At 41.8% G+C, this 12,537-nt stretch overlaps 1 protein-coding gene across 2 annotated transcripts in view; it reads right to left on the bottom strand.

Moving 5' to 3' along the window:
* The window catches only part of PRSS12 (serine protease 12), a 74,157-nt gene extending 62,144 nt beyond the window's left edge, over positions 1-12,013 (bottom strand). Inside the window, exon 1 of one of the 2 annotated variants that reach the window (XM_032858799.1) lies at positions 11,368-12,013. In XM_032858799.1, coding sequence (XP_032714690.1) covers positions 11,368-11,869 — 502 coding nt within the window. In that variant the 5' untranslated portion in view covers positions 11,870-12,013. The remainder of the gene's footprint in view (positions 1-11,367) is intronic. The other variant, XM_032858809.1, reaches the window with a different exon arrangement.
* Between the last annotated feature and the right edge of the window lie 524 nt (positions 12,014-12,537).

The raw sequence follows: 12,537 nt of genomic DNA, 5'->3' as shown, positions 1-12,537 counted from the left end.
ATTCATACTTTCCAAACCTCTTCAATTCAGACTAAGCAAGAGGAAGCCCTGTTTAGCTAAAGGAAAAGCGTGAACTGCAAAAAAAAATTTTAAGATTTTATTTATCTATTTTACAGAGAGAGAAAGCACACAAGCAGGGGGAACAGTAGAGGGAGAGGGAGAAATAGGCTCTCCCCTGAGCAAAGCCTGACACGGGGCTTCATCCCAGGACCCTGGGATCTGAGCCAAACGCAGAAGCCCAACTGACTGAGCCACCCAAGCACCCCTGCAAAACATTTTTTTTTTAAGATTATATTTATCTATTTGATAGAGAGAGATAGAGATCACAAGTAAGCAGAGTGGCAGGCAGAGGGAGAGCCCAGGACCCTGGAATCAGGACTGGCCCGAAGACAGCCGCTTAACCAATCAGCCGCCCAGGCGCCCCACCTGCAAAACATTTTTAAAGAAACAGGTCTGAAGAGTTTAACTGAACTTTGATGACTTTTTTAACCACAAAATCTCCTCTATAGAGACCTACATAATATCCTGCGTATCGCAAATACCAGAATTTTATTTCAACTCAAAAAAATTATTAGCTCACCTCAAACAAACATTACTTGAAATGATATTTAAATTAATCTATTTTCTCTTTATTAACCCCCTTCTCCAAATTACTCATGTCAAGGGTTGGAAGAAAGTTCAGGTAATGAGAACAAACTGGAACACTACTTACGCATGTTTAAAAAAAATCATAATAAAATGTAAAATACTGCCTACATCACCAAAAAGCTACCAAGAAGAAATGATGTGTGCCTATAATTTAAATGATAAAGGCATTTGGAGATAAGACTCAGAAAACTCTGCGTGAAGTATAATTACTACCAGTGCATCAAGATAATGGCAAAGACAAAGCTGGAAATAGCTTCCAGGTGAACTATCACTTCCACCATCTTCTCTCAGATTCTCCAAACATGCTATGAAAGCCTGGATTCATTTAGCTGTATCTGCTATATGGCAAGAAATGTGGAGTGCTCATCCAATTTTCCTTTAACAAATGAATACAAATATTTACAATTCTGGAAAGTCAATTTGCAAGTCAATGACTAATGAATTCTCTGTCAGAATCCATTCCCATCACCAACTTCCCCAGCTCCCACACCCTCCTCGTTTATCTCCACCCTCACCCAGTTTATCCTTCTCCTAAGGTCATAAAAATTTCTAACATATCTGACAAATTATCTACTTTGGACTCAGGGTGAGTAGTTCTTAATGGAAGATAATTCCACATAGTGCATAATTCTTCAAATAATTATTTGAAAGAGCACTTTAAAAAATATCAGAACATGCTCCAAAATAATAAAAGTTTGAATGTACAATTTAGATTACATTTAAGATAAGTAGCAGTTTTTATTTGCTTTTGGTTTTACTTTGCTCTAGTTACATTTATTTTCTTAGAATGGCCAAGATGGTCAAAATCTCAAAAACCGTAACTCATTTCTCTCAATTTATGGATGAAGAAGATTTGGACCAAATCAACTGCCATGACCACCTATTTCCTAGTTTCCCACTCTTCCTACAGTTCCTCTGTCTCCTAGTTATCTCTAGTTATCTCTAGATAACTAGATAACTCTAGTTATCTCCTAGAGTCCTGTCCTTGCTACCCTCCCATCTCTGAACCCTAGCAAAGACCCTGCAATGTCTTTTTCATGTCTATGCATTCACATTCTTTGCATAATGTACTTTATGCATTATGTCATGTGGCTTTCACCATTCTATGTGAAATACTCTGTCTGAAATATTGCAACTAATCTATCAAACATTTTATGGGAAGAAATAGACAGAGAGGAAGGTAAGACAAGACAGCTTGAAGAGGTTTTAACCTCTTCATTGCAAACAGGAGAGAACGGACTACTTTCCAGTGATCTACATTTGAGTCTGACCCCCCAACGGAGGAGTCCCACAGGCTGTATAAATTTGTAGAAACACCATACATTCGCACAAATTTAGAGGTACACAATTACAAAGTGAACGGAGGGAAATATCCTTAACTCAACTAGAAAAAAAAAAAACAAAAAACAGTGAAACAATGAAGCACTCACTCCACAAAGGTCAAAGCCTGGTAAACTCACTTACATTGCTAAAGTAATATAAAGCTCCTTTATTATTAAAAATTGATCCCTCTTCCTTCCCTCACACTCCTACTCCAGAGAAGCACTTTGCAATGCTCCTCACAGTGTCAGCTAATGTCTCTGGAACACATGGGCTGCCCTGGCTTAAAAAGTTTCTCAAGTGCCAGTCTGATGGAAATTATTCTATTCTAAATGTTTCTATTTTTAAAATGTGTTAATAATAAAACTTTAAAATTTGAGGTCTCAAATAGAGGTTTCAGGACAACTAAAACAGGCATTACAATATTACAAAACAAAACTTTCCGGAAGAATGTCTGGAACTGTAAAGGTATGCGTGATACCATGTCATGGAGAGGACTGCCCAGAGTTCTTGAAAGAGATTGTCGCCCACCGCCCCCACAAACACCAAAAAAGTCAACTGTCTGTTCGTTAATTACAATTACCTAAAAGCAAAAATGTGTCAATGCGCAATAATGCTCAGAGTTCTACCACCTTAATTCCCTGCCCAAACTTGAATTCATTGTTATTTTAGTTTACTATTATTTTTCTTCTTTGTAGTTATAACTCTAGTTTTATAAAAGAAAGGGAACATAAAAGATGTATGTTACTCGGGTGCCTGGGTGGCTCAATGGGTTAAAGCCTCTGCCTTCGGCTCAGGTCATGATCCTAGGGTCCTGGGATCAAGCCCCACATCAGGCTCTCTGCTCATCGGGGAGCCTGCTTCCCCCTGTCTCTGCCTGCCTCTCTGCCTACTTGTGATTTCTGTCAAATAAATAAATAAAGTATTTTTTTAAAAAATGTATGTTACTCAAATTAGCTTTAAGGGCAATTTTGCTAAAAAACAGGAATTCCCTGTTGCCTAGTTGGCTCCATCAGCACAGCATGTGACTCTTGATCTCAGGTTCATGAGTATGAATCCCATGTGTGGCGGATGGTTTACTTAAAATTTAAAAAATTAAAGAAACAAAAACAAAAAACAGGAATTCCCAAAATGAAAAGACATTAAAAAAGGACTCCCTTTAACCATTTTATCAGTCTCAGTGGAGACAAAAAAATCTTCCAGAAAATAGCTGACTAGATTAAAATTCCTTTCATAAGTCTCATTAGTTTATCAGTTTGTAAGCCTATTACGATGTGAATTCTATTCCTCCTCCCACCAAAATTTTGAAGTGCTAACCCCCACTACCTATACATCTGACCTTATTTGGAAACAAGGTCTTTGCAGATGACCAAGTTAACATGAAGTCATTAGGGTGGGCTCTAACCCAGTATGACTTTGTTCCTATAAAAAGGAGAAATTTAGCCGCAGAGACCCACACAGAGGGAGAACACCATCTGAGGATCGGGGTTACAACCCACAAGCCTTGGAATTATCAGAAGCTAAGAGATCCCATGGACAGATCTTTCCCTGATGTCTTCAGAGGAAGGGCTGCCCTGCTGACACCTTGACCATGGACTTTCAGCCTCCAGAACTGTGAACCTGTATGTTTCTGTTGTTTAAACCGCTCAGTTGCAGCACTTGTTCCAGCAGCCCTAGAAAACTCATCGAGCCATGACAGCATTACCCCCCTCCTTGGACAGCTAGTGAAACCATCCTTTTCATACTCTATACTTCAAGGAGACCTAAAAGAAATACTAGGTAAGGAATCAGGTGAGTCAGCTGTCTTTGTTCTGTGAATCCCGCTCATTCCAAAATAAACCAAATGAAAAGCTATGCCTATTTCGTTAACTAACATGTACTTAGAGAATAGCAGTCACTTGTTTGAAAGAAATACCAGGAAAAAGGAAGCAGTAGAGTTTTCTGAACAAATTTAATAATGTATTTTTTAAATCTTTTAATATCACAATTTGATAAATGATTAAAATAAAATTACAGTTACCATACAAATCCTTTCTCATCTATTACTGATTTTCACAGAAGCACAAAATAATTAATTTTAGTCATTGATATTGTTCTGATGGAACCAGAAAGAATGAACGCTGGTGACATCAAGCTATTGTTCAGATCGCAGACAAAATATATACTTAAAAGCTGAAAAAGAAGAAAAAAAAAAAGCTGAAAGTGATAGAAAAATTCCAATGTGTGAACTATTCTGAAGAAAAAAGCCCATTACATGTCAGACAATTTAGTACACATATTACACAAATGAATTAAACATAATCCTATGTCTCATACCAAATGCAACACTGGGAAAATACACTAAATGAGCATGTCCTATCTTAATTATGAAATATAGAAAAAATTCTCATTGCATAAAAACAACTGAACTGGGAGGTTGTTAGTTGAATTTTTTAAAGTTCAGTACAGGAGGCTGCTTTAATTTTGATGTTTTTCTATGATTATATTTACCCATAACCAAAACTGGCTTTAGCACTGTGAAATAGATTTTATTCAAATCATACCGTGTCAAAATGAAATTAAATCATCTTTTAACATATGAAACATTCCCTCAGATTGAGTTCCAAATGAACTATATATGCCTCCATTAGTTCACATCTATAATTCATATTAGTTGTTCATTTATTATTCATGTAGATACCTTCAGTGTTGAGGAAAAAAAAAATCTCAACTGGTCTAAGTCAAAATGAGAGAGTATCTAAACAATGAAAGAGTAGCCTTAAAAGCAATTCTACTCATTTACATTGAGATTATTAGAAATTTATAAATTTTATCAATTATTACTTCTTTTAAAACACTATACAATATTATGCAAAAGGAGACTCATTCCATGGTTTAATGATGGTATACTAACACACGAGTATAGCCCTAGCAGAAAACTTCACCAGTTATGTGTCTCTGAACTATTCACACACAAGCAAATGGTATGGGCATTAACATTTCATTGTTCAGCTCTGAGTGATGAAATTAAACTACTCCTGGTAATAATCCTCTTATCTGTCTCCTAGAGTAGGGATCACAGGAAAGGTAATGAAAATGCTTAGTATTCTTCTGACATCTCAATCACAGAGTAGGTGTCCTCAACCAGAGGACACAAGTGATTTCTTATTCATCTTTGTAATTGCTGCTCCTAGGGTGAACTCAGAAAATGTTTAATGAAATCTATCCTTGCCTTGTTAATAAGAACCAGCATTTTCCACCCTTTGCGTCCCTCTGGTGATCCTAATAAGAAGTATTGAGATGGTGTCTTGTAGTGTGGGAAAAATCTCATTACTTTAGTGCTTTGCATACAATAAAATTTTTATTAATATTGTTGGGCTGACTTGCAGGACGAAAGGGGATTGGGTAGGGGGGAGACTGCCCTGGAAAAATAAGATGCGAAAGAGGCAAAAAATAAACATTTCCTGAACAAGGTGCCAACCACAGAGAAGGCAACTAAATGAATTGTTCACATAGTGTACAACCAAATGCTTGTTTACCATGCAGACTCAAGGAAGAGATTTCAGAGGACTGCTTTCTTTACGAGTTACTTCAGGGATGGGAGAAGCTTCAAAATTAGAATTAAAAGTGTCTACCTCACAATTGAGCTAACTTCAGTATCTTAATAACTATGGAATTATTCACTTCAGACATAAATTTGCTAGACCTGCAAATAGCATCCTCAAACAAGGAAACAAGCTTTTTCAATCAAATCGGGGTCTAAATGTGATTCATTTAGATTCAGATGAAAAATAAATGTAACATTTCACAGAAGTACTTCCTATTATTTTTTAATCGCATTGTTTCCCAAATGCAAGGACAAACTCCAACCATACTTCTTAGCAGACCCTGTTGGTTCTCCCAACAATTACCTCACTTCCTCCTGCCAGGAAAGTTCCCAGGTGTTCCAGGATTCACCCTGATTAAACTATCCAGTTGCGTTAATTGAATTTTCCTTTCCAGAGAGTGCGGGATGAACATGTGATCCAGTCTTGACCAATGAAATCCAAGAGGAAGTCCGTGGTGAGAGTGTGAAATTCTAGGAAGGTTTCCTTGCTCTTTCTATGTGAACTACATGAGGAGGGGTCCCTCCTTTCTTCTGCAGGCTATCCTATCGCAATGGGAAGCCTGGAACAAGCCACACTTAGAGAACAGAGGAGCCAAGAGAATAGCAGAGAAACAGTTCTTTCATGTTGGAGCCCAACTTTTTGTAATACGAACAACAAATCTCCTGATTGCTTCAGTTGTTTTGAATTGGGTTTTCTAGTCTTTGCCATGAAAACCACCCTAACTAATCCAAGCCACACTCATACCCAAGTAATTATATTTTTTTCCTTTTCCTTCCTTTTTCCCAAAGGCATCTTTTTTTCACAGTCATAATGTATATAAACTTGGCATCCATCTTTTCCCCTTACCATTATAAGCATTTTTCCATCTTTTATATATAATCTTTACAATTATCACTTGAATAGCTGCATAGCAGCCATCAAATGAAGGACCTCTGTGTAGTATCTTATTGCTATATATTTAGGTTTGCCTCCAAGATTATGAACCAAATCACTTTTTTTCTCCTCTCTCTTTTTTTTTTTTTTAAAGATTTTATTTATTTATTTGACAGAGACACAGCGAGGGAAGGAACACAAGCCGGGGGAGTGAGAGAGGGAGAAGCAGGGAGCCCAATGCTGGGCTCAATCCCAGGACCCTGGGATCATGACCTGAGCCGGAGGCAGATTCTCAATGACTGAGCCACCCAGGCACCCTTTTTTCCTTTTTAGAAGATTTCATTTATTTATTTGAGAGAGAAAGAGAAAGCAGGAGCAGGGAGAGGGACAAAGAGGGGAAGAAGCAGACTCCCTGCTGAGCAAGGAGCAGGACCTGGGGCTCAAGGCGGGGCTCCATCCCAGGACCTAGAGATCATGACCTGAGCTGAAGGCAGACACTTAACCCAGTGAGCCACCCAGGCATTACTTTTACAAAGGTTACCTTAACACACACAGACTCACACACAAAGACAATGGCCCCATATCTATTTATACTCACAGATAATCACTCACAAAAGACAACAGTATCTAGGGGCACGTGGGTGGTTCAGTCAGTTAAACATTGGATTCTTGCTTGACTTTGGCTCATGTCGTCGTGTCAGGGTCATGAGATCTAGCCCTGTATCTGGCGCCAAGTGTGCCTGAGATTCTCTCCTTTCTTCCTCTGCCCCTCCCACTCAGTCTCTCTCTCTCTCTCTCTCCAACATAAAACTTTTTTTAAAAAGGCAATAGTAACTAGATATCTCATTTTCTTCTTTCAAAAAAAGAAGTCTTCAGACTAGTAGAGTCCGATAATGCTTCAAATCAAAGTATTTTATATCTGCTTTATCCTGAAAAGCAGATTGAGCTCAAAATTTACAATCCAGCCAGGAAATACATAAAATCTGGTATTGCTAATGTTTCTGAGAACCCGCTACACAGAATCAAGATGCAGCATTTTTTTAAAAGGGACAGTTTCCAGCCAACTTTTTAATTAACATTCACTTCAAACGCCAGATGGACGTCAAAGAGTACAGCCTGTAAACAACTGTCCCACAAGTCTGCTACATCTTTTTGAATCAGGAGACTGCAGAGGGTACATGTCTATGAACAGCTTAGCATGACGACATGACGAAAAGTCAGATCTAGGGGTCATTCCTTCTGGTGAAACCTCCAATATTAGAGCATTATCACCACTTATTGTACCTGTTTTGCCCATCAGTCATCAGTCACCTGTGGCTGAGTTCCACTCGGCTGCTTGTAATGGAGAGTAGTTAGAACAGCATCAAGTTGTCCCATCTGCCTTGCCAACCAGTGACTGGAAAGTGATTTTCCCTTCCTAGTCAGGAAGCTCTAAATTACTGCAGGGTATTGGGGGACAGGGGGATCAACTGCATGTTAATTCTTTCTGTAGAAACATAAAAAATAACCCAGCTCACATGCAGTTAATAATCATATTCTGGTGAACTAGGTTATATTATCCCACACCAGTCAAACAAAAAACAGTAGTGCCATTTCCTAGAATGACACAAAAAGGTACCATAGATTGGCATGCCTTCTTCTTGATCCTACACCTGGCAGAATTAAGTCACAGATGGTGGACTCAGTCTACCTAATCATCCACCACCGTACATTCTAGATGGGTTCCGACGTCCTCCCATGGTTTTCCCAAGTATGACAAAGGGTCTTCAGCATCCAAATCACCTTGACTGCTCATCAGTAATGCATATTCCTGGGTGGCTCAGTCATTAAGCATCTGCCTTCGGCTCAGGTCATGATCCCAGGGTCCTGGAATGGAGTCCCACATCGGGCCCCCTGCTCTGCAGGAAGCCTGCTGCTTCTCCCTTCTCCCTCTCCCACTGCCCCTGCTTGTGTTCCCTCTCTCGCTGTCTCTCTCTCTCTCTGTGTCAAATAAATAAACAAATAATCTTAAAAAACAAGAAAGAAAGAAATGCACATTCCTGAGACAGATCTAAAGATTACTTAATCAGGGCTTCTGAAGGCTACAGCCTAGGTATCTGCATTTTAAGAAGTTCCTAGGTATTCATTATGAGAACAAACTCCCTGGGCTGATTTAGGTATTCCAATCCTCCAAACGACTCTATTACTAATTCACAGTTTCATACAATTGGGGCCCAGGCATCATCTTTCTTACTCTCAGACATTTGAGCCACTGGTGAGTCCACACCTTGCCTTAGCTTACCTGAAATCCCCCCAGCGCCCCTTCAAATAGGCTTAGACCAAGTCTCTACTTGAAGGCACCGACTCCTTTCTCTCAATGCAACTAGATACGTAACTCTGGCTTCCAGTTTATTTCTTGATGGAGGGATCTCACTACTATTAATTTTCTTTCCTTTTGTTCTAGTTGTTTTTTGTAAAAAAAAAAAAAAAAAAAAACCAACAACAACAAAAAAAAAAACCCTCTGGATATCTCTAAATCCTAAGATATGGGAAACTATGTGCATTGGACCAAACATAATTCCTTTCCTCTTTCCTTTAAGACTAGTCTTTAAGCTACAAAAATAGGATGGATCATCAGACAGCACATATATTTCTCCATGTTTATATAATTAAAGAGCTAGAGCAAAATGAGTTGTGACATGAGATTGTACACTGCCTTCTAATGTTGTTATGCGAATTAAATGAGAAAACTAATACATAAAATGCTTAGCTCAGCATCCAAGATAGAGTGAATGTTCAATGAATCCTAGCTGTTATCAGACCAGGTTATTTTGATACATGCTCGGAGCTGGAAAAGTTCTTTGAATCAATCTGTTCAAAAACTGCTTTTCTACAGATAAGGAAACCAAAGCTCTGGGAGTTAAGAGTCTTACCCAACACTATATAGTACTGCCAGAGCCATAACAGACACCAATGTTTTCTAAAGCATAATTCCATATTCTTTTCACTACTCCATGATAGCTTTGTTTACCCTCCTCAGTGAGATGTAGGACCAAGGCCAAAAAGCCGTAAGTATGTTCAGAACATGCCAGTCATTTCAAAGGAATGGATCATGCCTAATCAGAATGTGAGTAAATGAAAGGATGGGAAGCTCTGGTTATCAAGACTGGGTTTGTGAAAGTAATTAATTATTACATAGCCAGACAATTGTTTTCCTGTTCGGGGGGGGGGTGACATTTATCTCCCATCTTGGGTGGTTTCTTTTGTTTCTCTTGTGTTCAATCCCTTTGCCCCAGGAAGTACTGCACATACAACGATTATGCAGTGTTTGGGATTCTGTCTGGTGAGAATTAGCTCTGAACATAAAAACATCACAAAGAGTCTGTGCTGCTGTTAGATTTACATTTCTATTCAACACAAGGGAGAAAACAAAGAACAACCTACTCTCCTCGTTTGGAATATAAAGTTGAAGGAGTTATGTGTCAGAAAGAGCAATTTATGACTATAGGGTTTTACCTTTGAATTCCATTTTCCCTCACTATAGCTGCATATATATATATACCCTAATATACATTTAAAAATAAGAAGCACCTTATAATAACAGGAAAGTGAAAAAAATTCCAATGTTTGCTGAACATGATATTTTACAACAGATAATCTCTTACAGTAAATAATGAGACAATGCTAGGGCTCTTTGTCTGATATCACCTCAAATTTTTTTATAGCCACATTGGCATTCTGTCCATGAAACACGAGTATAGCAATGACTTCATTCTCCAGACTGAAGGATAATTGATCTTAACCTTCCTATCACTTTCCTTTAACTCAAAGCTAATGCAATTCAGATAAATAAAAATGTCTGTAGGGAAAAAATAGCACTATGAAAGCCAACCTCCAAATTACCTCCAAAAATAAAGTACAACATATTTCAGAATCCCAATTCACAAAATCCCTGCCCCATAGCTTAGATGGAGAGCTGCCAAGGAAAATTCAAACTTTGAAGGACACAAAGTTCTTCTTCCCAGCTATGAAAAAAGGGGTGTGGGGGGAGCCCTAATGTTAAACAAAACCCCAGCGACTAAAAGTGAAGCATTGTTCAAAGGCAGATCACTTACTTACATTAAACCTATTAATATGTTTTCATTGTACCATAAAACCAAAACATGTTACCAACTTTATCTCTTGATGTCACCAATAATCCCAACTGCCCACAAAGAACATATACAGCTAAAAAATGCATCCTTGAGAAGTACATCTGAACATATCAAGTTGCTTCTTCCCTAAGTTACTCTTTTTCCTTTCCTTTCTCTTCACTCACTGATAATATTTACCAAATTGTGCCCCAGAACGCGAACATCATTTTGACAAGTTGTATTCTGATCAGGGAATTTTGCCATACTTTTTCAAACATAGGTCAATGGTGAGAGTGAAGGCAAAAAATGTATCACATTGTTCCAAATCAGGGTCTATCGGGAGGAGGTAAGGTTATTGGTTGTCATATTAGATTTAACACAGTATTTCCCTTTCCATAACAAGTAATTAGAAACTTTATCTCCTTTACTTTGCCTCTTTGGTGTAAATATGGTAACCCCCTCAAGGCAAACTGACCTAAAGAACATGCATCCATCCAACGAACAACATCCACCCGACGAGCACGCGTGTACACACATACACACACAACAGTGGCCAGAGACCATATCCAGGAACCCAGGGCGCAGCACCTTGCACAAAAACTAACCTCACGACAGCCTTCCCACACAAAGCACGCGTCGCTCATTTAAAGTCACCTAACAATGTACTTTGCTGGTAACTCGGCGGCAGCCAACCATCACACCCGGCAATGCAAACCCGAACCTCCACACTCACACCTCCTCTCCTCGAGGCACACTTAAGGCCCTGGGCTAGCCAGGCTGGCTCCCCGCCAGTCCCGAGCTGCCGCCTCTGTCCCGGGACCACTCACCGTGTCTGCAGTCGCAGTAGCCCCAGTCCACCTTGCCGTGGGCGTGCCCATAGAAGCACCAGGGTCGGCCCGCGCCGTCCGGGCTCCGGCAGAAGTTGTGGCGCTGCCCTCGCAGCTGAGCCCAGCTCGCCGGGGGCGACCGCTCCAGGAAGGGCGGCACCTCTGCCCAGCGCAGACAAGGGGCGCCGAAGTCCGTCACGTTGACCCAGAGCTCGCCGGCGGGGCAGTCCCGGTGGTGCGGCCCCGGCGTGCGCCCGGCGTGGAGGGCGTGCAGGCGCTGGGCATGCAGCGCGTGCGGGGGGCGCGGGACGCGCGGGACAGGGGGCGGCGGAGGCGTCCTCTGTGGTCGCTGCTGGGTGGGAAGGTAATGAGGGTGCCAGGGACTTGCCGGGGGCGATTGGCGATAGCGGTGGTGGAGGGGATAAGTGACGACTAGATCAAAGCCGATCACTTCGGGGAGCTCCCCTAAAACCAGAGCCACCACAAAGCAGGCGAGCGTCATGGTTCCAGAGCAGCCGGGTTTGGTCCATGCTCCCCGGCTCCTCCGGTTCTGAAGAGGAGGACAAGACGGGGCGGGGGCGGGGCTGCAGCGTCCCTCGAATCCCCCACTCGAGTCCCCTCCCGCTCCCCCCCGCGCGGACAGCCCTCCCCTCTCCATCTCGCCTCCCGCCGCGCGTTGCGCTTTGCGCGCTGCGTCTCGGCTCCTGTCCATCGGAAGCGGCCGCCAGTGGTGAAATCTTGAGCTCCGCGGAGACTCGGCTGGCAGAGACGACTCGCAAAGAGAAGGCGCGGACTCGGCGGGGAGTGGTGGGGACTGAGCCCCAGGTAGCCAGCGGTGGCACGAGCCCGGGAACTCTGCCCCCTGGCTGCGGGCACGGGGCGCGCAGTCTCCTGCGGGAGAGCTGGACTTGCGCTCGGCCCCTGGCCGGCTCCCGGCTGTCGCGGTCCAGACCAGACCAGCTGTTGGCACCGCCGCAGCCTCGCTGTGCCCCAGCCAAGCTCGAGGGTGCCAGTGCGGGGGAAGCTCTTGGCTGCTCCTTGCCAGGAGGCAACACCATCAGAGCTCCGAGTCTGGCGGCTCCCAAGCTTGGCACTAGTCCCTGCAGCCATCTTTCCACCAGCCACCCCCCACCCCGTGCCGTGTCTCGTTTTCTTGGTTTTGAAAACTTC

The sequence above is a fragment of the Lontra canadensis genome, unplaced genomic scaffold (assembly GCF_010015895.1).
Source record: "Lontra canadensis isolate GAN:19392208 unplaced genomic scaffold, GSC_riverotter_1.0 scaffold1, whole genome shotgun sequence".
In the NCBI taxonomy this organism is placed as follows: domain Eukaryota; kingdom Metazoa; phylum Chordata; class Mammalia; order Carnivora; family Mustelidae; genus Lontra; species Lontra canadensis.
This window is presented reverse-complemented; position numbering and strand designations above follow the sequence as displayed.